The following is a 26,890-nucleotide window of genomic DNA, read 5'->3' as shown; positions in this document are numbered from 1 at the left end:
CGAGGCTGGCCCCTGGGCCAGCTACTTCACCCCAGGGTTTCAGCTTCCTCCTATGAAATGGGAACATAGCTGCCTTCAAATGAAGAGTTGAGAAACTCCCTCCTAAATGCAAGGCACGAGGATTGCATTTCACTCTGGCTTTAAGGTTTTTTTAGGCCGTTAGTGGCTTCATTCCCTTACATTTCGACAGCTCAGCCTGGCTTTTAAGGCCCTTGAAGTGTAATCTTATCAAGGTAGTACATCACGTTTTTTGTTTTTTCTTTTTTCTTCAAGAAAAAGAAAGAAAAGCAAAGGGGAGAAGAAGGAACCCCACCTGCATTTCCTTTTTGAGAATTTTACATTCTCAAAACAGATAAAAGCAGTCAGTCAACTCCAGGAGTGGGTAGCTCAGATCCTGGGGTACCTACATTGCAACTTTCCCTCAGGTCTTTGGTCCTTTATCTACCCAGATCCCAGACCAGGCCTAAGTTCACAAGAACAAATGCTAACAACTCAACATAACCAAGGAACAGCGAAGCACTCGAAGCAGGCATCCCCTGAACATTCACTCTTAATGGCCAAGTGGGAAGACCAGAAGAACCAGGCCCATTTCAAATCAGGACCCGCCCCCCAACAACATATTTTAAGTATATATATATATATATATATATATATATATATATATTAATTAAAAGAAAAAGCACATACCTGTTTGTGCATTTCAATATTCAAGCCATAGGACATCTCATAGTACTACAAATTTAAAATAAAAAAAATGCCATTAGCAGGCAAAACAGGGACAACTGTTCATTTTCATCTTCCCTTCCCCCAGGCTTTGGTCAAACCATTCACTGGGTCCAAAGAAGCTGAAGTCCACCCACAAAGACAGCCTATGGAGGTTTAAAAGCTGATACCAGGAAGTGGCCAAGTGCTCCTCTCCACTCAAGAGAACATTACACACAATAGTAAGAAGAGCTGGGCCTCACCTCCCACAAGTACCCATGTGCCATACATGCTGTTTATACAAGGTGCGCTCTACAGGGAAAGCTGTACACCGCCTCCTCTTGTCCTCTGAGAGTTATTTAGCACTAGGTGGAAGGTCTCTTATGTGGAAAGGCTGCTGTGGCCTGCACTTAAGTGGCTCCCATGCCCACTCCCAAAAGGACGATGTCAACTTGAAGGAAGACACTAAGTTAAAACATGGTCTAGCTAGAGGAGGTCCAGACTCCCAGCTGAGGAAATCCTCGAGGAGACGACATGGAGGCAGAGAGCTTTAAAAGGCTCCTCAGTTTGGAAAAACTCTGGGGAAGGCAGGCCCTTCTGTCCCATTCTGGCTAGATCCCAGCTGCCAAACAGAAAAGTTTCCGAACACTCCCAGGAGGACTCCAGGAGGGATTTTTATACAACTCTGACACCGGCTCAACCAACTTCATGTTACTAAGCAGTTTAAGGCAACCAGCCCCCGGGGAAATCTTAAAAACACAAATGAAAAGCTCTTTACAAAGGTGGCCTGGAATGCGGGTTTGTTTCTCTTTCGGCCCCTACTCTCACCAGCCCTCCTTCAAGTGGCAGGGAACAGGAAGCTAATGAAGGGATCCCTCCAGGGGTCTGTCCTGAAGCTGCGCCAGGCTCAGGCCTGCGACCGTCCCAGCTGAACCCATAGCCTGGGTGCCCTGCCCTGCCCTCCCTCCGCCCTGCTGCGGGCTGCCTCTCACCATCACATAATGGCGCTGCATCTCCGTCTTCTCGTTCGCCAGCTTGTCGTACTCCACTTTGAGGCTGTGAGGGCAGGAGGAGGCGCTCAGGCCTGGCACGTACACGGCCTCCTCAGAGACCCAAATCCCAGGGCCTCGGAGAGCCTCTTCTCTCCATTTCCCCAGCACCCTGAGCACCCCCATTATCCAGCATCCTCTGGCCAGTGGGGGTGGCCATTCGCCACCCCGAGCCAGGATGTACCAACTCCAAAGTTCCCTTGATCTGCGAGGGGACGCATCGTGGCCACGCGGGGGCGGGCCTTTAGGCCTGCACAAGACCCCGACCCCCCACCGGGTGAGATTTCGGGAGCTGGGCGACCGCGGAACGCAAAGGGTTAAGGCGGCGCGCACCGAGAGGGAAAACAAAAGGCGGAGGCCCCGCCGCCCCGCAGCCGGGGGTCGGAGTCCCCTCTGTCCCCGCGGGGGGCATCAGCAGCGTGCGCAGCCGCCCTCCTCGCCAGCCCGGGGCCACCCCCCGCCCACCTTACCTGTGATACTGAGCTTGCAGGAACTGGAATTCGTCTTTGATCCTGTCACAGGACTCGGCCACAGTGAATTTAAATCCCGGCTGCCCGGGTTGATGGGGAGCCTGGAGCCCACGAGGACGACACAGGGGAGAGGAGTGGGCACATCAGACGGGCTCCACGAAGCCCCTTGCCTCCGCTAGGACCCTAGTTCCTTCCTACCGGGCGCCACTGGCAAGGCCACCACCCCTTTGGCCAAAACCTTCCCAGCAAGTTTTTCTCCGCTCTCCCGAAGGGACCGGAAAGGGGGCGCCCCGACCATCCCCAAAGCTAGGAGGGTTCCCATGGCCAAGTGCCGCGGGGGGCGACTTGGAAGACTTGGGAGAGGGGCCTAGCGAAGGAGCCAGAGTGCCCCCACCAAGGCAGGCCGCCCCCGGCCACTCGAACGCAATTACCCTTGGCTCTCCACTGCGCCCCCCCCACCAAAGCCCCTTTGTGTGAGCGCACACACTCGCGCGCACCATAAAGGTAGCAACAAGCAAAATGGAGGTGCTAGATAAACTGCCTCGTTTACCCTGCCATGATAGATGCTTAAATAAGCCTAGTTGCAATTACTCACCGGATGTCTGCCTTGCGGATACATGGCAGGGAGGGGTCGCGATTCCGAGAGCTTGGAAGCGCCGAGAGCCCGAGCCGGGGATGTGCGGGGGAGGGGGGAGGCGAGCCCGAGCGGGGGGCGGCCGGGGAACCGAGAGCTCGCCCCCGGCCCCCCCAGCCCGCTCTCGCAGCGAAATCCCAGAGTCGGGCGTGCGCCCCAAGTGCAGACAAAGAGCGGCGGAGCAAGCGGCAAAGTCGTCGGCGGGCTCGCGCTTTGTGCGCCTAGGGCTCGGCCGGCTTCGGCCGGCCACCTTCCCCCGGCTGCTTGGACAGTGTCAGAAGCCGGGGCTGTGCGGACATCCTCGGCTCCCTGGTGGCTCCAGTGCGGGATCCCGAGGCCGAGGGTGGGGGGGTCCTCCTGTCCCTTCGCGGGTCACTCAGCACGATGAGGCTGGAAGGGGGCGCGTCTGGGCAGCCCAGAGCATCCGGGGCGCGCGGGTCGGGTCCCAGAGGTGGCCGGGCCCGGAACTCGCAGCGAGAAGAGAAAGGAGGCAGGCCACCGAGGGGACGGCTTGAGGACCGAGGGTGAGGGCTGGAGCCCAGAGAGGGCGCTTCGACGCCCCCCCTCGGAGAGGAGAGCCTGCTGCTCCTTCTGCTCCCTTCGCCGCCGCCAACCCTTCCCAGGACCGAGGAAGAACTCCAGGCTCAGTCGGTGCAAATCATGGGCCCTGGCATCCTAACTCCAGCGGGCGTGAGAAGCCTCGGCGAAGGGGTCCTCTCTGCTCCCAAGTAGAGCGTCAGCGTCCCTGGCGAAAAGCGATCGGCGTCCCTGCCGCCTCGGAGCGCGCAGGCTGGAGAGCACGGAGGGGGAGAGCCCGGGAGCTCTGCGGCTTCTTTGCTTCCTCCCAGCCTAGCTCTCCTCTCCGCGCCCCGACAAACCCCCAAAACACACGCACTCAACACACACACACACACACGCACACACACACACACACACACACAAAGTGGCTCGGACCTGCGGATACCACACACAGACAGGCGAAGGGGGCCGAGCACGAGGTCTGAACTGCCGCGAGAGCAGTTCCAAATAGGGACTGAAAAGTAACAAAATAATGTGGCGGCTTCACCTAGCGTCGGCCAATGGGAGCGCTAGGCTCCCACGTGGGGCCACGGGACTCGGACTGCGACTGGGCGCCGCTGGGCGCGACGTCACAATGCCCTCTTGTGTCTAAAACTATGCATGAAAAGTAGCAATCAGGCCCTACCCGCTGGTGACTTTCGCTTGGGAGTGAAAAACAGCGCTCCTCACATCAGGAATTAACCGAAAGACATATAATAAATAGATATATATTATGGTGCTGGGCTACTAGGTTTTTTTTTCTTTTTTCCCACGATCTACTAGCAAATAATTATTTGGCGGGAGGGGAGGAAGAGAAAACGAATAACAACAAAAGAAAAAAAAAGGACAAGCTGTACAATCCTCAAAACCTGTGGCTGGTAGTAATGGATCAGTTGATTCTGTAAAGGCGGCGAACGATTGCCCCCCTCTAATCTCATTAGGGCTGCAAAGCAGCCCAATTAGATACTATAAAACAAACAGAATCACTTTGTCAGTTTAATGTTTTCACTTCAGAAGATTTAGGACCGATAAAATGCTGGCTCCCAAAGTTACCTCCGACCTCTAAGACTGTTCCCCAAACTGAGTGTCTCTTTCTTTTATCCGTTTCTGTCCCCTTTCCTACCCTTGGGCGCCCCGCTTTCCTCCTTTGTTCATTCGCCCTTCTTTTCAGAAAGCCAAATAAACAGCGCCTCTGATGCGCGGCGGCTGCCGCCGAGGGGGACGTCTGAGAACTCTGGCTTGGCGGGCAGCGCAGATGGAAGGGCCCGGCTGTCTGCGGACAACAGGCTCAGTAGTGTGGCTGGCCCTGTTTGGGGTTCTTGCCCTTTGGGGACAGCTATGTTCTGGCTGCAGCCTTGTCAAGGCGGACTCATCAGATTCGCTCAGGGCCCGAGGTGGTGTAGGGCATGCTTGAAGTTGGGGCCCTCCTGGCTGCGACACAGAGCTCCGACCCGGTTTCTTGGCCTGCTGGCCGGCCCGTACCATATGCATCGGCAGTCACCCGTGGAACAGCGACTGCGAGCCTGGAGCGTCCATGGTCACCAGCCTTGACGCCCAAGGGGGCGCTGACATTCGACTCTGGGGCCCATTTGCTAGCAGACAGGGGTCACCTCGGGGCATATTGCCCACCCTGGGTCCGCGGGCCTCGGACAGCCACCACCAAGTGGGCCGCCCAGTTGTCCCCGGGTCCCTCTCTGCTTTCCCACCAAGCACGCACGCAAGCACGCACTCCGGACCCGCCGCGGGCGCGCGCGAGCCGGCCGCGCGCCCCCGGAATCTATATTTTCCCCTCATTAGGACCCCGAGGTTCGCGTTTGCATCTTAATGAGGAGCTGGGAGCGCGCGGGGACCTCCACGTGAGCAGCCGCCCCGAGATGGAGCCTCCCAGAACCCGCTCCGGCCGGCGGCCGCGACCGCGCTCTCCTCTTCATTTATTTATTCTCCTAAATAAAAACATAAATCGTGTTCGCCTCGCACCGAAAAGAGGAGGGGGCAGGGAGAAGCCCAGCTCGACAGATGCGAGCATCTGGCCGCAGCATCCATTAGTCTCAAAATGGCTCCTCTTTTGAGCTTCCCTCTCCCCTCCCCCTTCTTTGCCCTCCCCCTTACGTCACGGGTGGGCGCACCCGCTTCCTACCCGGCCCGCCCCTTTCTCTCTTCAGCCCCCACGTGGGGATCGCCGGCCACGCCTCAGAGCAAGCCTAGAGACCAATCATAGACAAGCAAAGAGCCTCTCGACTATTGATTGGTGGAGATGCCGAGAGCTGTCAGTCCTTGGCCAGAGCTGTCAATCAAAACCACGCGGGGTGGGGGAGCGCTGACAAATGCCGAGGCTTCTGAGCCTCCCGCTTGCAAATAGTGCTTGGAATGGCTGCTTAATTAGCTTTGAATGGCTTTTCCTTCCAGCTCAAACAATCTGTCACTACCATGTGGTATAAAGGAGCCATGCATAAAAAAGTAAGCAGAGGCTAAATATCAATTTGATTTTGTGTATCAAAGGAATATTTTATTTTTCTCCCTAGTAATGAAACGTATCAATTTAAATAATAAAAGGTAAAAACACACACAAACCCTGTAAAAAAAAAAAAAGAACAAGAAGAAAAAGGAAAGAAAAAAGAAAGAAAAAAGAAAGAAAATCAAAACCCAAACTCCACGATGCTCCGACTCGTGCGCACGTCTGAAATAGGTAATTTCTATGGACCGCGTTGAGGAGGAAGTCTGAGACTCTCCCTCTCCACCGCCCCCCTTTAAACTTGCATTTTAGTGTTTTGTTGTCCTGGTCCTAGGAATGGTGGAGGAGGGGTGTCAAGGGGGAGGAGATATAGGGTTAGGGAGAAAGGAGAACTTTAAAGGGATCTCTTTGAAGCTGCTAATCAAAGTACAGAGGTTTTAAGACCCCTTAAACTGGGGGTCCTACAGCAGGTCTTGATTTGGGAGCCGAGAAGAGAGGGGGGAGATAGAGGGTGTGCTTGTCGCCCAGATTTATTAAACACAATGCCTTCAAGATGCCAGGGCCAAGGCGCCTAGCTCTGCCTCCTTCTCCTCGGTCTCCCTCAGGACTGGCTCCGACGGCGCCCTCCCGCTGGCGGTCACGGAGGCCCTGGGCTCCCAGGTCGAGTCTATGCGGACTGTGTACAGAAAAGCACTGCAGCTCTGTCTCCAGTCTCTGTGTCTCCTGCCGGGCAGTGGTGCTCCCAAGGACTCCACGAGTCAGCGTGAGCTGGTGCAAGGCAACCTCCACATTGAGTTCTCGTGTGAACCCAGGCGCCAGCACCCGGCCTGCGGCACGGAGGATGAGTGTGATGGATGCGGTTTTGCACAGCGCCGCCCCCACGGCAGAGCCGAACTGCAGCGGCGCGCCCCACAGTGAGAAAGGACAGCCCTTGAGCGTTTAATAGGTACAAAGCAGGCCATGGTTACCCACTTCGTCCTCACTTCACTCCCAAGGCCTGGCTGATGGCCAGTCTCATAGGATTTAGAAAAGAGAGGATGAAAACAAACACACAAACAGAGCTTAGTAATGGGCCCAAGCTAAGCAGAGAGTTCAGAATTGGAATCCAGGACAGTCAGATCCACGGCCAAACTCAGAAACATCTTTTAGCAAGACGAATTCATATGATCATTAGCTGAAAGACATTCGCTTATTCATTCTAGCACTCTCTGGAGGTCTGGAGGTGGAGCCTCTGGCTCCCTGTTCGCTCCTTCACCTAGACTCCCAACCCTTTCTCTGCTACCAGGACCCGGAGCAGGGTACTCGGAAACCAGATTCGGGTCCCTCAAGTTCGAAGCCTGCCACTGCTCAGAACCCTCACCCCCATGCCACCCCACAAATTTTGTAAGAAAAGGAAAAATGCTTATTTTATGCTAGAGATAGATACATACAGCACCCTGTCCGAAGCGCTTGACAATTAATTTTAAAAGGAGGGGACTGAAGAAAAAGACTTCAAACAGCTCTGTCTCCAGTTCTAATTGGAAGCGTTTCAACTGTTTATGTTACAAGAAGTGTCAGGGTCATTTGCTACCGGAGAGCTGACTTTTCATTGGCTGCTTAATTGAGTACCTCGGAGTCCACCCCACGTGGGAGAGGAATTCCTGGCACATTTAAAAAAAAAAAAAAGCACATGGTGAGATGGAAAGCCCGGGATGGATCTGAAGCAACGGAGCCCCTCCCCCGCAACTCCTCATTTAGGTTGTAGGATGACTGTGGGAACTTGGGGTGGGGGACAGTGATGCTTCTCTGGTTCCTTAAAAATAAATCCGAAACACCTTAGATGAGTGTTGTATGTTTTTCTCCGGAATTAAGGGAACTGCCTCTGGCCAGCCACCAGACTGTGGCCTGCCCTTTGAGGAACTGGTCTCAAGGCCTGGGGTGGGGTTGGAAACCTCCCCTCCTGTCATCCCCAAGCCCCGTCAGCTACTGGCATTGATTTTTTTTTTTTTTGGAAGCCTCTGTCTGAGCTGGCCAAAGAGGAGAGAGTTCTCCCGCATCACGCTGACCCAGGCCCTTTGGTTGATTCTGTGGTTCCCTCATTATTTATGTTCAGGGCTAAGCAAGTCTGCCCCCCTTTCCCACCCCACCCCCATCCATCAGTAATCCCAGATCTTCCTGCACAAGGCAGCACCTCACCATGAAGCCAGAAGAAGGGGAATTTGTATTTGTTTAACAAACTTAACCCAGTGCTTACTCTGCACCAGATTCCATTCTAAGCGCTGGGCAAATATTAACAAATTTAATCCTCACCCAAAGAATGAGGGCAGTGCCACTGATGGCACTCCCACCGAGCAGATGGGCAATTGATACTACTCTCTGGTACAATGACTTACTCAAGGTCACTGTGGTGGTTGATGGACTTGAATCCAAGCAACTGAGCTCCAGAGTCCACAACTTAACTACACTTGCCCTATGTGTCAGGGCCACTTCAGGAAAGAGGGCTGAGGCTCCTATTGGTGAAGGGACTTCCCACGGTCTCTTAAACTCTCTTTCAACTCTCTAGCTGGGTCAAGTTCTGTGACTCTAGGGCACTTGTGGACTCTTTCTAAGCCTCCATTTCCTCATCTGTTGAGTGAAGATAACAGTCCTGTCCACCTTGGATTATTGCTTCCGAGATCAATGGAGACCATTCAAGTGGTACTTGGTGTAGGCCTGGCACATTAAGTGATCAATAACAGTTAGCTATGGTAGCCCCGATGAGGACATGCCAACTGCTGAGGATTCAGCTTCTGGAACATTGTGTGTGTGTGTGTGTGTGTGTGTGTGTGTGTGTGTGTGTGTGTGTGTGTGTGTGTGTTCCAACCAGAGGACAGCAAAGTTAAGCATGGTTCTGACCAAAGCCATCAGGAGCACCAGACTTCCTCTGAGCCCCCAGGAAAGCCCCAAAGCACGCACACCTATATCTTGACTCTGGAATTTCCATTCTTTTCCAGTCCTTGATAACCTTGGCTATCCCTACAGCTCCTGAGCCCATCAGGGAAAGGTTGGGTGAGTGAAGGAAGGAAAGAATGGGAGGGGAGATAATTTGAAGCTAACCTTTGAAGGGGTGGGGATGGGTAGAGGCAGAGAGAAACCTGAGTAGCACCACAGTTGAGAGTGGTGTAAAGGGTTTCTCTGAGGATTGGTTGGGAAGGTGGGATTTAAACTCAGCCCAGAAGTTTAGGCAAAAGTTCTAGAGGACAGAGACCAGGAGGAGCTTTCTCTCTCCCACAGCCTTCCAAGGTCGTCTCCCTTCACTATAGCCTTTCATTTACCACCTAGAGGCTGTCATTTGGTCCTGAGGAAGGAAGCTAAGCACAGACTTCTCAAAAACAAATAAACAAAAATCCTTGTCTTCATCCTACACCCATCTTATGAGTCTTCTCATCGAATGGAAGATGTCCCCAGAGGCTGCTAAATTTGGAAAGGAGGGATCTACTCCTGCACTCTCCATTTCTACAGCTATAAAATGGGAAGAATAACATTTGGGGGCTGACTCATCAAGAGTTTACTGAAAGCCTACTATATGCATGTAATAGAATGTGAGAGAAGCCCTTGCCTTGGGTATCTCTAAGTCTAGGCTGCACGTAGAGCCTCGATGTTAGAATTTCACAGGAAATAACACTGTGTATTGAGTTGGAGTTGACAGTAGGAGTAACTGCCTGTGAAGTTCCGTGGCCTTGGTTGACTGAGGGTAGAGTTCCACATAATAGCAAGGCAGCCCGGTGAGGACTCTCTGGAGAGCCCTGCAATATTGGATCTGCTTGGTGGCCCCACTACTTCTGTCTAGAAAGCTAAGGCAACCAGACTACCAGGTGATGATTTACAAATAGGCTATCATGTCCACCTGGGACTTTGTGGGGGGCAGGTGTACAGAGGAGGGATGGAATGTGTTTGTTCACCTGTCTTTAGCAGAAGCCTGAGACTGGAAACATTCTCCCCACACCTCCTCCCAAGCTTGGCTGAATTGCATCCTGCTGTTCCCAAGGTGCACTTTGCTGACCTCTATTGACTAATGGCGCCGGGTTTCCATGCCTCATGCTGGAACCGGGTAAATATTTATCGAAGTGATTGGGCGTCCTAATTAAGAGATTTGTGCCGTTTCTCTTTCCCTTTTAAAGATTCGAAGCTGAGGCTTAGGAGATTAAGAAATAGTTTGCTGGTATTAACGCATCCATCTTAGCAAGGGTGGAGAAGAATTACCCAGGTCAGTGCAGGTGGGGGTGGGGAGAGGGAGGGTGCTCCTGGGCTGCATCAAGCCTGGGTGAAGGCTAGAGCAAAACTCTGGCCCTGTGCATATACCCTTTAATGGTGGGACTGAGCTAGAGTTGGAGGAGAGAGGAGAGGGTGTTTGTCTCACAGCCTTTTTTGTTTTACCCTTCTAATTGTACTCTCATCTTTCTGTCCTTTTATTAAATGGATTTGCAAATGCTTGTTTGTCATGCACACACAGTGATAAAGTGTGCTTACCTGCTAGTTCTCAACTGAGGGTGATTTTGCCCTCTAGGGGACATTAGGGAATATCCAGAGACATTTTTTGTTGTCACTACTCGATAGTAGGGGTGCACTGTTATCTGGTTTGTTGTTGTTGTTGTTGTTGTTGTTGTTATTATTATTGCTGTTACTAATTTGTTGATTCTCTCCCATCATGTCTATGTTAGTGTGCATGTGAAGTTAGAGGACACCTTTTGGGAGTCAGTTCTCTCCTTAACTTCATGGGTCCTAGGGATCAAATTCAGGTAGTCAGACTTGGCTGCAAACATCTTAATTCAGTGAGCCTTTTTGTTAGCCCATAGCTGATATCTGTAGTGAGTGGAGGCTTCTAAGCATACTCCAGTGCCAAGAAAACAAGAAAAGTCATATATCCCAATCCTAACAGCGATGAAGCTGGGTAACTTGCATATACTGTATTAGTTCCTTTCCTGTTGCTATGACAAAATAACCAAAGCAATTTAGGGCAGAGAGGGTTTGTTTTTGGCTTATAGTCAAAGGGTCTATTCCTTTATGGTGGGGAAGACATGATGGTGGAAGTTAGGTCTTCGGGTACTGAAACTGATTCTTCCCATAAACCAGTCAGGGTTTCCAAGAGAGCTCTGGGGAAGTTCTGGGGCCTTCAAAAGGTAATGGGGCAGGGAGAAGATGGGGAAGTAGAGACTATGACCTCAGAGACATCTCCACCCATTCAATCCCTGAAACCAACACCAGTAGAAGGGAATTGACTCTGAAACATCATTGTCCTTTGACCTACAAATGTGTGCCCCTTCCCATCATGCACAAACACACACACTTACACTAATAATAAATAAATATGTATATTTAAAGATCTAACAGAAAATAACAAGTGTTATTGAGGCCGTAGAGAGACTGGAACCCTTGTGTGCTGTTGGTGGGACTGTGAAGTTGTGTAACTGATACAGTCAGTGTGGCGGTTCCTCAAGGAGTTAAAAATAGAATTACCATGTGACAGAGCAGTCCCATTTCTTGTCTATATACCCAAAAGAATTGAAAACAGAATCTGAAAGAGATAGTTGCACAATTACATGCATATTGCAGAATTGTTCGCCATGACCAAGAGGTGGAAGTTACCTAAATGTAGGCTATAAGGCAAATGGACAGATAAAGAATTTTTAACACATATATACAATGAAATATTAGCCAGCCTTTAAAAAGAAAGAAATCCAATCACATGCTGCAGTGTGGATGAATCTTGAGAGGCTGACACTGAGGGAAGGCAATCATATGTTTCATAAATCAGCTCTAATAAGCTACTAAAGTAGTCAGGCTTGGAGAAACAGAAAGTAGAATGCTGGTTGCCATGCTGGGGAGGGACAAGTGGAGTGGTTAGGGCTACAGAGTTTTGGCTTGGCAAGAAGTCTAATAATACAGGAAGAAGTCTAATGATACAGGAGGAATTAGATGCATGACTGTGAATAGTTAACACTATCCTTTGTGCATTTAACGGTGGCAGATTTTATGTACTATGGGTTTTTACTACAGTTAAAAAAATAGAGGCAGCCCCATTGGTGGGTGAGTTCTTTGGCACTTTAAGCTCAGTTCCCGGAATTCATGTCCTAGCCCTCTCTTTTAGCAATTCCTTCTATCAGTGTGGTCTGTTTCAAACAGAAGAGTTTCCGGTTTCTGGACCCTGTGCCTGGCCTTGTATCATATAGTTCTGATTTTTCCAGCACCTTCTCTACCAAGATGCCTTCAACCTGCCTTAGGTTATTGTAAATATGTCACCTTTCCCTAATTAAAAAAAAAAAACTTTTTAATTTTTGTTTTGTTTTGGGTATTTTGAGGGTTTTTTTTTTTTTTTTTTTTTTTTTTTTTTTTTTTTGAGACAGGGTTTCTCTGTATTGTTTTGGAGGCTGTCCTGAAGCTTGCTCTGTAGACCAGGCTGGCCTCGACCTAAAAAAGCTTTTAAAAAAATATTTATGTGTTTGTGTGTATGTGTGTATGTGCACATTCACGCACACACCATGGTGCACATATGAGGATCATAAGACAACTGGGGAAATCAGTTCTCTCCTACTATGTGGATCTTGGGAATCAAATCCTAGTCACCAGACTTGGTGGAAAGCATCTTTACCTATGGGACCAATTTGCTGACCCTCCCTGACATTATTGGTTCATAAAAATAGTGATTCTGGGACAGGGGGAATGGCTCAGTTCATGAAGTGCAGGTAAAGAGCTAGGTGTAGCACAAGTATTTGAACTCCCAGTGAGGAAGAGGTTGGAAACAAGTAAATATCTCAGGCTCACAGGCTAGCCAGCCTAGCCTTCTCGGTGAGGTCCAGGCTAGTGAGAGACCCTGTCTCAAAAAGACAAGGTGAATAGTTCCTAAGGACTGACACCCAAGATTGATCTCTGTGTACACACTAAGAAAGAGCACTGATATTGGTGACATGTGACCCTCAAGCTGTTCATAGACAAGTAGATAGGTTGGACTTCTCTCTACTCTCTTTACCTTCCTATATCATTATCATTTTGGTTTTATTTTATTTAATTATGTGTATATGTGGGGAGGGCATGTGCAAGTGAGTGCAGGTGCATTTGGAGGCCAGAGGAGGGTGCCATATCCCTTGGAACTAGAGTTATGAACAATTGTAAGCCACCCAACATGGTGCTAGGAACCAAGCTTGGGTCCTCTGCAAGAGCTTTTTACTTTTTTGCTGTGGGGTTTAGTGCAAGACACACTGTGAGTTCCTCATCTGTAATATGGGAATAGTGACAGCACCTTCCTGTACGGTTTGTGAGAACAGAGCGGAGTACCACAGGTCAGTGGAAGCGGTCTGTGATGGTCAGTGATTCTGAGTAAGTGAGGTCTCATCAATTTCTTCATCTCAATGAGCTCAGACTTCCATGCTTCCATCTAAATCCAAGCACGCCAGCTTTTTCAGCTGGAATTGGAGTCTCTGCACTTGAAGTTTAACTATGTCTGCCATTGATGGGAGACCAGGAAGGCAGGAAGCTGTCTTTAATCCCAGCACTCAGGAGGCAGAGGAAACGGATCTCTGTGAGTTCAAGACCAGCCTAATCTACATAATGAGATCTTGGCTCAAAAAAAAAAAAAAAAAAAGCATCTTGGGTGGCTTTTTGAGGTGGTAGAACATAGCATATATGTGTGATGGAGTGAAAGGGTGAGATCCTGTCTTTGACAGCTATAGCCTCCTTCCTTATGGAGGCTATGCTCAGGACTGGGAGGCAGAATCAGGCTGCCCACAGTTGACATGCAGGGCTTCTTTTAACAGAAGGTTCACTGTAGCCTGGTTAGTTGGAGACATGGGAATCCTAACTCAAGGGATACAGGCTAGACCCTGACAGGAAAAGCGCTACCCAACAGGTCTGTGGGTCTGAGCTTCAGAGACCTCATGATAGTGTTGGTGGAAGCACAGTGCTGCAGGTTGGGGAGGATTGACCAAAGGGTCATCAACACATGGGGACGGGGAAATGTGGAGCCCATAGATGAAATGCCAACATAAATGCCCTCAGAAACATATACTTCAGCCCTGGTTGACTGTTGGCCAAGCAAGTTTTCCAGTGTTCACAAACTATTATAATCTGTATCAACTGTGTGGGTGTCAGGATTGGGCTCCACTGTGTTTGCCCAGCCAGCTCATGGGACTGTAGGGGCATCAGGGGCAAGGTTGCAGAGGTGTTGCTTCCCAGCAACACTAGACCAGAGACCCCAGGGACAGTCACCTCATCCAAGGTCATCTGCCCTGCTCAGGAAAGCAGGATGCACATAGACAGGCCTAGTGACCTCTTCTTGATTAGAACAACTTGGAAAGCCTACAGAGCTCTGGGGAAGGGAGGGGCTCTGTGTGACTTCTCCAAGCTACTCCTACCCTCCACCCCCACCCCCCACCCCACTCCTCATCCCACTTTCCAAAGAGGCTCACTGGTAACCTGCTACACTTTGCCTTGGCCATGTTTTGCAAATCAAATGCAGGACCTCTAGTTTAATCAGAATTCCTTTAAACAGCTACTGGACAAGTTCATACTAAACAAACAAACAAACAAAACCATTCACCTGACACTCAGATTTGACCGGACAGATTGTCCTTATTTTTCTGGTAGCTCTTCTCTACCTTAAGCCTTTTCTGGGGGACCTGCTCTAAAACCCCAGCAAGTGGCACCCTTATTTTAGAAACAGAAAACTGAATCTCAGAGTTGTGGTTATATGCATGACCTTGGTTACTATGGAGGAGCAAAACAAAAGCAGGGTTTTCAGGGGTTGGGGTGAGGTACAAAATCCCCACAAGAATTTGGAAGGTACCACATGTATCTCATTGGACCCCCAGCTCTAGAGGAAAGAGCTCCAGCCCGGGTTTTCCAACCAACCTTCCCAGGCCGGGCTGAGCAACCCCTTGGAAGAACATTTTAATCAGCCACCTTGTCGCTGCCTCTCTTGGCCTTTGCTTTCATTGTCAGAGTCTGTGTCAATAGCTGGAAATCCAGGCACAGCCCACGGAGACATCTCCTCCCCATCCCAAGCAGAAATCCCACAAAGGGCAGGACTCCCCCCTTTATAGGGAAAACAAACAAGTCTGGGGGCTCCCAGGGGCTATGGGCTCGGGGGAGGGGTGCGGGCAGCCAGCTGGCTCAGCCTGGCCCAAGCTCCCACCCTCACTAGCTTTCCACTACTGACTGTCTTTATCCAAGAGGATCTGGATGTGTAGAGAAGCTGGAATCTGCAGAGTTCAGCAGACTCAAGCCTCAACCTGCCTCAAGCCCAGCAATCCCACTGGGTACTGCTCTCCCAGCCAGGGTGACCTCTGAGCAAATCACCTCACTCAAACAGCCATCAGCCTTGTCAGTTCATATCCCTGGCCTTCCACCTGGACTCCTTGCCTCCTCTAGGTGGAAGACATCCCCATCCCCTCCATTCCAAGAAACTTTCCTTCTGTGAAGTCTTTGTGGTACCTCCTTAGCTAGAAAATTCACTTCCTGGTTGTGCTACCCAGGTGTATTTGATTTGTATCTACCTCAAGCACCTGCTGAGGTAGATGGTCACCAAACTGTCACAAGCCTGGCCTTCCAGCAGCACTAGAAATAGTTTCCCTTCTAAGCTTGTTTGGATTTCTTGGATAGAGGCGACACTGTGGAGACAGGCGAAGCTTCCCAGCTGCCTCTACCAATGGGTCACCAATAACTGCAGCACAGGCCTCAGTTCTCTAGACCTGGTGCTGTTTCCAGTCTTTACTGGACTTAGGAATGGTTGGTTCCTGCCACTTGACTCCATGGAGAACACACACCATTTCCAGAATGCTAGGAGGAGCTCCATGCTATTGCTCACCCCACTCCCACCCACCCAGCTGGCTCCTGGACTATTGGACTATAGGTTTGGGCAGGAGTCTTGCTTCTGGCCTGCCTGCTTCCACTTTAACTGGAATGCTGGGTCCAGTGTTTGAGAGTTCAGCTTCTGGGCTGTGGAGTGGGAAGCCACCCTCCTCCGCCATACAAATGACAGGAGTGGTAAGAACAGCCGGGATGGCATCTTGTGCAGGCAGCCCAGAAGTGGGTGGAAGGGTGCTTTCCACTCCTGGGTAGCTGGTATCCCCAGCCTACCTGGGAGAAAAGTGCCAAAGGCTGCCCTGGGTACAGGGCCTAGATTATTGCTTCCGGGCCATGATTAAAGTTAGTGTCAATGAGCTCCGGGGTCAGGTCCACTGGATGACTTGGTGACTCTAACAGGCCCGTTTTTTCTTCCCTGCCATGAGTCTTAGTCTACTACTCATGGAAGTTGTGGACATCACGCCTCTTAGCTGCTCAATCCCTGCACTGGATCCCGGTTGTATCTGAGGAAAGTTCAAGTCCTTATGTGGTCCAGCAGGCCCTCTGGACCTGTTCTGAGGAGCCCCCATCACTGGCTCATTCCTCTGTGATGGACATAGTCCTCCTGATAGGCCTTCATGTTAGCTGATGGCAATTTGTAAGGTTCTTACCCCCAAACCAACTGAGCTAACATACTCCCCCACTTCTATCACATTCCCATGGAGACCTCAGCTCTGAGCTAGTGACTTGCACTGGTCACTCATTTAACACTGAAGTCTGTCTCACTCTGTCTCACCACTGCTGATATCCTCCTTACTCCCAGGCAACCTAATACTTGTGTCTTCATTTACTAGCAAACCATGGGACTCGCTCAAGTTGGCTGCCCCATGAGACCAGTGCCTCCACCTTGTTCACAGCTGTAGCTCTAAAGCAGTACCTGGTGCAAGGGGATATATTCGGTAAATACATATGGACAGAGGCCGGAACTTCAATGCAGGGCCTGAGGCATTAACTCAGTCACTAAAGTGCATACCATGCAAGCCTGAAGACATGTGTTTGATCCCTTCACTCATGTTAAGAGCCAGCTGTGGTGGCACACACTTGTAATCCGAACACTGGGGAAGCAGAGAAAGGAAGGTCCCTATAGTTCACTGGCCTAATCAGTAAGCCCAAGTCCTAGTGAGAGAACCTGTCTCAGAAAACAAGGTGAATTGTCCCTAAGTAATGATACTCTACATATTCTAGGCTGACCTCTGGCCTCCACATACATGCATGTACGTGTGTGTGTGTGTGTGTGTGTGTGTGTGTGTGTGTGTGTGTGTGTGTGATTCCATTAGGGACACAGAGCCCAGCCTGACCCTCAGAAAGTGTTCAGAGGGTGTTATTAGGATTAATATGTCAAAATGGATAGGCTAAGAACATGAAAGGCACAAAACAACATCCATAAGATAGAGGGTGACTCCTACATTCTTCCTTCCTATTCAGGCCTGGGGAGGGGACCCATCCAGTGAGTGAGCCCTCCCCTCACAGAGTCCTAATCTTCCACTCACTCAACTGCCTCCTCTGCCTCTGTCTACCCAAGAGAGTAGTAGAGGAAGCTCCTTGGCCCAAGATCCTAGAATATCCCCTCCTTGAATGAACTTGGAAATGTGGTGGTCCAACCCCTGTGCTTAATTTTAAAGGGGGGTACCAGGGCCCCATGTGGGAAGCAACTAAGGTCACAGAGGCCTTGGTGGTACCCAGTCTTCCTAACCCCCTCTTCCTTTAGCAGCTGAATATCTAGACTTCTATCTGGCAAAGGACTGTCGAATCAGCCAGTCAGTGACATGTTTTAGCGCGGAAGGCTTAACCCAGCATTTTCAATCTTCACTTGCCTGTGTTTGTATTAAATCACCTTTGTTGTAAAGAACAGAATGACAGGGAATCTGAAGTACCTGGGAAACCTTGGATATATTTGCCTCATCCGTGTCAGCAGATGTTTATTAAGGACCTAATATATATATATATATATATATATATATATATATATATATTCTATATCTTGGAGATATAGAAGGGCAAGACACAGCCTTTGCCTCCCAAGAACTCTTCAGTGAGACCGGGAGATGATGAGAGTCATCCTACAGAGAGCACCAACATTGGGCTGGGATACAGCTCAGTGGAGAGGGTTTGTCTAAGTGTGTGAGGCCCAGGTTCCACTCCCACCACCACAGAAACAAAACTAAGCCACCATGATACTCAACCATTAGCCAAATAAGTTGAAAGCTTATATTGTCCTCGTAACCTGCTCATGGACATGCACAGCAACTTTCTTCACCTTTACATTTTCTCTTATTTGTAATTTCTCAAACTGGGAAACAACCAAGGTGAATGTCCTTTATGATGCAAATGGCTACACCGTGTTCCATACAAGTCATGGAATACTATGGAATACAGGGTTGAAAAGGATATATGCTACTAAACACTGAAAAGACAGGCAAGAAACCCATAAGCAAACCACTGAAGGCAGCTGCCAATCTGAAAGGGCTGCAGACCAAGTGATAAGAAAAGCCAAAATGGTGCTTGTTGGTTTCTGGGGTGGAGGAAGAGGAGGGTTAAGGTAGACATATACGAATATGTTAGAGCAATAAACCTGCCTTGGGTGAGATTGTGATAGCTATCTCTACCATATAGTAAGGAACCCAAAGTATATCATATGCTGGTCAAATAATAAGATGTGCCATGCATTGGTCAAGTCCATAGAATATGTGTTTCCAAAAGTAGTCAGAAAATGTGTAACTCCCATGTAAACCATGGGCCCAGATGATAATGGTGTGTCAGTGTTGACTTATGGACTGCACCACAATGCTATCTCCTAGGAAATGTTGCTAATGGGATAAGGGATATGACAGGGGTGTCAGGAGGTACCCTCTGAATCTTCTACTCAGTTTTTATTTTAATTTAAAATATAGGGGTTGGAGATATGGCTCAGGAGTTTCAATCACTGGTTGCCCTTGCAGAGGACCTGGCTTTGAGTCTTAGCACCAACATAATGGCTCCTAACCATCCCTAACTCTAGTTTCAAAGAATCCAACACCCTCTTCTGACCTCCACAAGCAACAAGTATGCATGTGGTGGGTATACAGACATGCAGGCAAGAAACCCTCCCATACACATAAAATAGACAGTTTTTTTAAAATATATTACTAGGGGAGGTTTTCATCTGACAGGGTGATTGTGGAGGTCGGAGAACAGCCCTGTGCAGTCATGTCTCTCCTATCTTTTTGTGGGTTCTGGAGATAGAAGTGAGGTTTTCAGGCTTGTGCAGCAAGCCTTTACCCACCGAGCCATCTTGATAGACTCCAACTCATAACCTAAAAAGGGCTATGAAGAACTAAAGTTTATTAAACTTTTTGTTTTATTTATTTCCATTTTATTTTAGGTTTTTTTTTTTTGAAAGAGTTTCTCTAATGTAGCCCTGGCTTTCCTGGAACTAGCTCTTGTAGACCCGGCTGGACTTGAGCTCAGAGATCTGCCTGTCTCTGCCTCCAGAGTGCTGGGATTAAAGGCGTGTGCCACCACCGCCTGGGCTGTTTTATTTATTTTCAAGACAGAATCAATAGAGAGAAGCAACCCTAAGAAAGTCAGAAAAGATAAACCACACAGATCCACACTCCAGGAAGAGGGAAGATGGTAAAGACCCCATTTTCACTTTTTCACTCAGTGGCCATGGCTTTCCTGGAGGATTCCCGTGTAGCTGCACTTGTTGCAGACTTCTTCACTCTTTAGGCAGACCTTTCTGGGGATCTCAGTGGGTCGGATGTTAAGGATCTTGCAAGACTATTCCTGGGCTCGCTATAGTTCCAATAGTACTTACTATGGAGAGGCAGTGTGCAACCTGAGTGTCACACAGTGTAGTGAGCTTGAGGCAAGCCTGTGCTATATGACACACTGTTTGAAAAAGACAAAAGCCACCTGCCTTTCTTATGAGACTCTAAGTCATCCTCATTCTTTCTCTCCTAGTTACTCAACACCAGGAGCTCTGGGGCCAGGATGTAAAGCTGTGAGATGGTTAGCTTTAATTGTCAACATGACACAATCTAGAATCACTTGGGAAGAAAGACTTAATGAAGAATTGTCTAGATGAGGTTGGCCTATGGGCATGCCTGTGAGGGATTGTCTTAATCCTTCATTAAGGAGGAAGACCTACTCTGAATGTGGGCAGCAGCATTGCATAGGCTTTAAGTTCTTGTTGACTTGACTTCCTCGATGATGGACCGTAACCTGCAATTATGAACCTACACAAATCCTTCCCCCTCTAAGTTGTGTCTGTCAGGGGTTTTATACAGCAACGGAGAAACTGAAGAAGCCATGGAAGAAGCAGAGGCCTGAGATCACTATCTACACTCATCACCTGCTCACTAAAGCACCCGTCCTCCAAAGACCTGCAAGTCCAGGCCATGCCAGCAGCTCTGATGCTCTGTGCTGTGGCTCAGATCCCAATACCCATGCATTTGTTTAGCTCAGTGCCACTGCCCACAGCCAAGTGATAAACTGTGAGACGGTATTTATAACACAGTCATGGGCAGATGCCCCTATCCATAGCCTATTGGGGGCAGTTTTCCAGGAGACCACCAGTAGCCTTTTTTCTCTTTGTTCAACCTCAACTCCAATGGGGCTTCCTAGGTATGAGGTCTGTAGTAGAGACTTGGGATCTGGTAAGGACCTGAGTTCAGATCCCCAACACTCCCATTAGAAATCTGGATGAGGTAGTAATCTTAACACTTGGGGGGAGGGGGATGGGGCTAGAAGGATCCTAGAGACTCGATGACCAGTCAGTCTAGCCAGTAGGTGAGCTTCTGTTTCAGTAAGAGACTGTCCTAGTTAGTTTTATGTCAATGTAATGCAGGGCAGAATCATGTGGGAATAAAGACTTTCAGTTGATAAAATGCCTGAAAAATAAGATGTGCCTATAAACAAGCCTATAGTACATTTTCTTGATTAATGATTGATGTGTGCAGGCCCATCTCACCGGGGTGTGTGATGTCACTCCTGGGCTGCTAGTCTCAGATGGTATAAGAAAGCAGGCTGAGCAAGTCCTGAGGAGCAAGCCAGAAGCACTCCTCTGCAGCCTCAGCATCATTTCCTGCCTGTAGGTTCCTGCCTTGAGTTCCTGCCATGATTTCCTTCAATGATGGACTGTGATCTGGAAGTGTAAATGAAACAAACTTATTCCTCTCCAAGTTTCTTTGGGTACTGTATTTATTACAACAGAAACCCTAACCAAGACAAGAGGTCCTGTTTCAAAAGCCAAGGTAGAGAATGATGGACGAAGACAATTAGCCATGACCGCTGGCCTCCTCCATACTTGCATACTTGGACGTGCACACATTCTCACACAAGTACATATGACACATACATGAAAGAGAGAGGTGGGGGTGGAGAGTCAGTGGAAATAGGGGGGCAGGAAGTGGCCCAAGGCATGACAGGTGGAAGAAAGAAAGAAGCGAGGAACACCCTCATGCAGAACCCTTGCATGGCGTTTTCTGTCTGCTCTACTTAGGTACTACCTCCTTCTTATACCCTCCTCCCAGGGACAGATGATTTCCATTTTCCGCCTTGCTAGCTTCAAATTCTTGCCTGTCTCTTAGGCGCTGCAGGCGCACTCCTTTCTCCTTGTCAACAGGAATATCTTACCAGACCTCCAAGCCCAGCTTTTTGTTTTTAGTAGCGCCCCTGGAAGTTGCAACCCATGTTCTTATCTCTGTAAGTCCTCCCCATATTTCTGAGCCTTTTCCAGAACCTTCTTTTCTCTGAGGGCCTCCACTCTGCCTTCTGAGCCCTCTTTCTGGCCACTTGTAAATCCTGCTTCTGACCTGGGACCTTCTGTTGATCATTTACACTTAAAGTGAGAATGAGTGGTGGGACTGCCAGAAGCCCAGGAAAGCTCCGCCTTCCTCTCTTTGGGGGCTCAGCTCAAACCTTCCCTATTAGCATCTTGGAGAACTGTTTTTACTTACGATGATAAAACTTTGCCTATCATCTTTATAGCCTTGACAGGGCTTGTTTGTGCTAGACTGCTGGCTCCTGCAGGGCAGAATGCTTCTGTCTTCTCCACTCTCACAGCCTGGTGCCTGCCACTTCAGTGCTCAGGACATTTCTCCAGACTGCACAGTGACTGCTCCTCAAGTGGAAATCTGCATGCTCCCCACTCCAAGCTGTCAACTGAGGACTATGCCCTGCCCCCTGTACCTCCTCATTCTCTTCTGTTAGTGGGGAGAGCAGTATCCACCTGCCCCTAAGCCTGTGGTAAGGATCAGATGTGATGTCATGAGCTGCTGGGGTGCTAATATGTGTCAGTCTTTGTGACTGTCTAAATGCCATCCACTTCCCCACGTCCCTTCGCTGTGAGGGGACAAAAGACATTCCAGGTAGAGAAAGAAAGAACAGAGGGAGTTAATATCTGTGCAACAAAGTTCACAGTCACAACCCAAATACTAAGAAGCAAAGGCTATCTAATAGTCTATTAAATACAGAGTCGGACGCTATCCCAGGTTCTTTGCTCCTAGAAAAGCCTGATTGTGGCTCCCATTTTACACGGGAGAAATCGGGCAGAGAAATCATCTGTCCTAGCAGCAAAAATGTAGTCAAGCGTTAGGTTTTGTTGGTTTAGACCCAGTCTCTTTTAGCCCAGGCTGGCACTGAACCCACTATGTACTGAGGGATACCTTGAACTTCTGATCCACCTGCCTCTGCCTTCTGGGTGCTCTGACAGTTTATGCTCTACTGTGGATGGAGCCCAGAGCTTTCTGCATGCTAGGCAGGAACTCTGCCAAATGAACTCCACACCCAGCCCCAGGTGTTAAGCTTTGATGGGACTTTGCCAAGGACTCCTTAATCTAATAACTTTACCAGTTAATTTCAAGACTGTTGTGCTTGCATCTAACATGACTTTGCCCCTGTGACTGGCGCTAGAGGCCCAGAGGCAAATGAGATCGATCCTAGAGGTACCAGTAGGGGTGGGGCATAAGCTGTAGGCTCCTGTCAGAGCTCCAGCTGCCCCACCCAACCTTGTGCAGGGCTTCGTGGTGTATGTGTATGAGAGAGACAGACAGACAGACAGACAGACAGACAGACAGACAGACTGACAGACAGTCTTAGGAAACTCCCTGAAGTTCCAGGAGGGGTCTTCCTTGCCATTTGTGCTAATCTGGGACAGACTTAAAGTCCCAGAACTCCAGAAAATCAGCACCAGAGGCAGCTACTCTGTCCTCAGACGGCCACAGGTCACTTGCATTGGTGCCAGGCTCTGAGCTCAATACCAGAGATATGATAGAATCGAAGTGTTTTGGACCCCCAAACCCTGCCCCTTTCTACTCCTCCACTTGCCCCAGGACCCTGTGGATGCTGGATCTCCTGCTTGCAGAAACTCAGATTGCTGTGGTGGGGTGGGTAATAGGGATCCAGGTTATACCCAGGTCATGGGCTTTCAGCCCAAGACCCTTGGGCTCTGCCAGAGAAGGTGAAGGAGAGAGCAACTCCCCCCAACCTCTCCCCTGTCCTCACCACCTCTCCTTTCTACCTGAGTCCAGGAGCCAGGATCTCATTATCTTCAGTGATGTTGAGGGATAATAGGCTACACTTGAAGGCTGCTTTTTATCTTCAAAGCCCTTGGCAGACTGTTCATTAGCTTCCCCGCCCCCACCCCGCCCCCAGCCAGTCCCCCACCCCCACCCCATGATGGAGATAAGTGCTCTTGGGCTGGGAGGAGGACTCAAGGGAGGCTAGGGACTTCCCTCAGGGATACAAGGCTGAGCAAAAGTCAGAGGGGGGAGGCTTGGAGCCTTGGATTCTAGAACTTGGATTCTAGTCCCTGGGCTCCTCCTTTCCTGGTAGGAGGGCAATATATCTTGGGGCAGGAGGTGGTCAGATTCCCTAGTGGAAAGAAGCCTAAGGAGGGATCCAGTACCAAACATGCCCAACTTTTTGACATGGTAACAGGATGTTGTAACTGCAAAGTTCGGGCTTTATACTGTACAATCAACTTAGAAAAAAAAAACATATATTTAAAAATACACCTCATATCTTAAGCAATTTCATGACTTTGTGTTGACTCACATTTTTAGCTATCCTCTGTCTTGTGTGGTCATTCAACATGGGTTGGACATGCCTGCTGCTTAGCCTACTGTTTCTTCTGTGAAATAGGGATAATGTCTAAGCTCTGATCAGGCCAGGGCCAAGGAGGTGACTGGCACAGAGGGTACCCTTTTAGGGTGTAGGGTAGATGGGTGTGAATATCAGTGTGTTGGGATGGGGGATAGAGAGAGACAAATTGGGTGGAGGAGGGGGTTCAAGAGTAAAAATAAGCTCCTGTGCTTCCCTGACCCTCCCAATCCTTAACCCCAAGGCCATCAGTTCTGCTCAGAGAGCCACCACTCTGAGGTATTGTATGACTTGCAAAGGGGAGCTGATTTGATCATTTAGGGTAGTCCCTGACATCCTCTGCAAATAAATGATCCACTTTCAGCAACATTGAATGTTAACTGCACATTGCCAAGAGAGGTCACTTCTGTCTGCCCAGACTCTTATTGAGTCAGAGAATTCCAGCAGACTGAAGTCCCAGGTCATGCCACCGAGTCTCCCAAAAATGGGTCCCCATCTCCAGTACTCCACTCACTCGGAGACAAATGAAGGATAGCAGCACACCTGTGAGGAGAACTGAGCAAGGTTCTTTGTGGTGGCCTGAGTTCTCAGTTGGTCTCCGGGGACCTGTGGCAAGGAATGTGAGATGAGCCCTCAAGTTCTTGAGGAAGGGGAAGGCAGAGAGGAGGGGAAGAAAGGGGTTAGGCGATGGGGAGATAGTTTTAGATTGGTCTGGGTACTAAAGAGGAGAGCTAAGAAATGGCTGCTACCTTGAAAGTCACTCTTTAACATTTTGGTACATTCTACATTTCAGAGCCAGAAACTCCTTTGCACACACCTCTCCCCCTCCATGGAGAACCAAGGAAGTCATTTAACAATAACTTAAAAATCTTTTTAGGTTAGTTTGTCTTATCTTATGGGTATGAATGTTTTGCCTGCATGTATATATGTTCACCATGTGCATGCCTGGTGCTAAGAGTCAATCTGGGTCCTCTGCAAGAGTAACAAGTATTCCTAATTGCTGAGCAATCTCTCCAGCCCCTTAAACATACTTTTATTCTTCATGCTCGTTCTCCAAACCCACTAAAAGTAGGAATTAAATAAGATATGGGGCACACATCTGTAATCTCAGCACTCCAGAGGTGGATGTAGGAAGATGAGAAGTTCAAGTTTATCCTTGATACCTAGTGAGCTCATGGCCAGCCTGGGTACTTGAGGACCACACCCCCACTCCTGGTGGGGACTGCCCAGGAAATAAATAAATGGTATGGAAATAAGGTCTCTGCTCTCTCCATCTTCTTTCCCCACATCCATCTCAGTATCTCAGTCACAGTAGGAGATCGATTGATAAGTGTTGAATGAAGAAGAAAAAAAAAAAAAGAAACCCTCCACTGGCCAGTGTACAAGACCACTCCCTAGGCATATTAAATGAGAATACAAGCATCAATTGAATGTGCTTCCTCCAAAAGAGCCATATATCCTGGAAGCTCCGTTCCAGACGCCCAGATGGCAGGGCCTGGGAGAGCTCTGAGTTATTCCTATTGAAACTGTTTCCTCTCAAAGGTCCAGAGTTCAAAAGCAAGGCATTTGCCACAAACAATTGGGCCAGTGTGAGAGGATGTGGCTGGCAAGGCTCCAAGGCCTCCTGAGACTTTGAGCAGTTACTAATGCAAATAGAAGGGAAAAGACTTATCCCAGGGGCAAATGTGGTCACCCAGAAATGCAGCCTTTGGCAGCAGAAGGAGAAAGGGAGTTTAGGTTCTGTGCTGCAGGGAGATTGCTGTGGGGCTTTGGAGAGGCTGGGGACTTGAGTGGGTGTAGGCCTCGCAGGGAGCTGGCTTTCAGAGAAGGGGTTCTCTCTCTCCTCTGTCTTCATTTCTAGGCTTGGAGGGGAGAGTGGGCACATGCCGGTATTCACATGCATCAGTCATGGGGTGGGGTGAGAGGACATATGAGCTGTTTTACTTCTCTACTTTGTTCGTTTGAGATAAGGTCTCTCACTGAACCTGGAACCAATACGTGGGGGTTAGACTAGTTGAGCATCGAGCTCTAGGAATCCACCCATCTCCACTCTCCTCATTGCAGGGGCTACCTGACTTTTACGTGGGTACTGGGAATTTGAACTCAGGATCTCAGGCGTACACAACAAACCCTCTTATCTACTGAGCCATCTCCCAACCCTCAGAACAAGGTTTCTGCTCCTCCAATTCTGACTCATTTCCCAGAGAAATTTTCCAAGTTCAGAGTTATGTGCAGGACATATCAAGGAACTTTCCTGATTGGTGAATTGGCTTCAGAACGAAGTCCCTTTTCTCATTTGTTGAGGAGACCCCTCTAGTGAAGGCAGATAGTATCCTTGAATGACCTGCTGCTGTGACATTGTCCCTTACTGCTGACTGTGTACATGGTCCTCCTAGCTTCCCTGCCTTTGTCCATGCCTTTTCCTCCTTTCAGTTCACCTCTGCTCACAGGCTAGGTCAAGTCACCATCCTTTGTTTGAAGGCTTTCTCTCCTCTCCACCATCACTAGGGATCCAGAGAGAGTAAGAATGGAAAGGAGAGAGAAAGGGTAAGAGGGGGCAGACAGAGCACTTGGGGCTACCTGGATGCCTGTCCACTAAGCATGCATCTAGCATCCTTTAGCAATCGACATGGGCCTAGGTGCTGTGTTGAACTTACTACATGTATGCATGCTCAGTCTCTCACCCCACTAAGGATTTCGTTCCTACACAATTTGTGTGTGTGTGTGTGTGTGTGTGTGTGTGTTTGTAGGGATTGTATGTGCAACAGCACTTGTGTGGAGGTCAGAGAACAACTTTACAGAGTTGGCTCCCTCCTTCCTTTGTATGTGGCTTTCAGAGCTCAGTTGACCTCAGGTCTCCAGCCCTAAAAGTGCTTTTACCCACTGAGCTATCTTGCCGGCTTTCATTTTTAGTTTTAAAGCCCACATTCGAAGTAGTCATTGGTGCTGTTGTTGCCCTACATTTCTGGCTCTCCTTATGGGCACAGAGTGGGATTTTGTTTCTTGACCTGGAAGTGCTCAGGCAGAGCCACGGGAACAGTTCCAGCCAATGATGTGTGAGAGGAAGTAGCCGTCATTCCAGGGTGCC

At 49.2% G+C, this 26,890-nt stretch overlaps 1 protein-coding gene across 13 annotated transcripts in view; it reads right to left on the bottom strand.

Annotated features, from left to right (window-relative positions):
* Nucleotides 1-3,894, bottom strand: part of Tle3 (TLE family member 3, transcriptional corepressor) — a 46,259-nt gene extending 42,365 nt beyond the window's left edge. For 6 of the 13 annotated variants that reach the window (XM_027414824.2, XM_027414827.2, XM_027414825.2 and 3 more), the window contains exons 1-4: nucleotides 2,817-3,894; nucleotides 2,222-2,322; nucleotides 1,695-1,758; nucleotides 688-732 (exon numbers count right to left, since the gene is read on the bottom strand). In XM_027414824.2, coding sequence (XP_027270625.1) covers nucleotides 688-732; nucleotides 1,695-1,758; nucleotides 2,222-2,322; nucleotides 2,817-2,840 — 234 coding nt within the window. In that variant the 5' untranslated portion in view covers nucleotides 2,841-3,894. Of the gene's footprint in view, nucleotides 1-687; nucleotides 733-1,694; nucleotides 1,765-2,221; nucleotides 2,323-2,816 lie in introns of those variants that run through there. The other 7 variants (XM_027414826.2, XM_027414828.2, XM_027414829.2 and 4 more) reach the window with 2 other exon arrangements.
* Nucleotides 3,895-26,890: the final 22,996 nt, after the last annotated feature.

This window comes from Cricetulus griseus, chromosome 4, assembly GCF_003668045.3.
Source record: "Cricetulus griseus strain 17A/GY chromosome 4, alternate assembly CriGri-PICRH-1.0, whole genome shotgun sequence".
NCBI lineage: Eukaryota > Metazoa > Chordata > Mammalia > Rodentia > Cricetidae > Cricetulus > Cricetulus griseus.
This window is presented reverse-complemented; position numbering and strand designations above follow the sequence as displayed.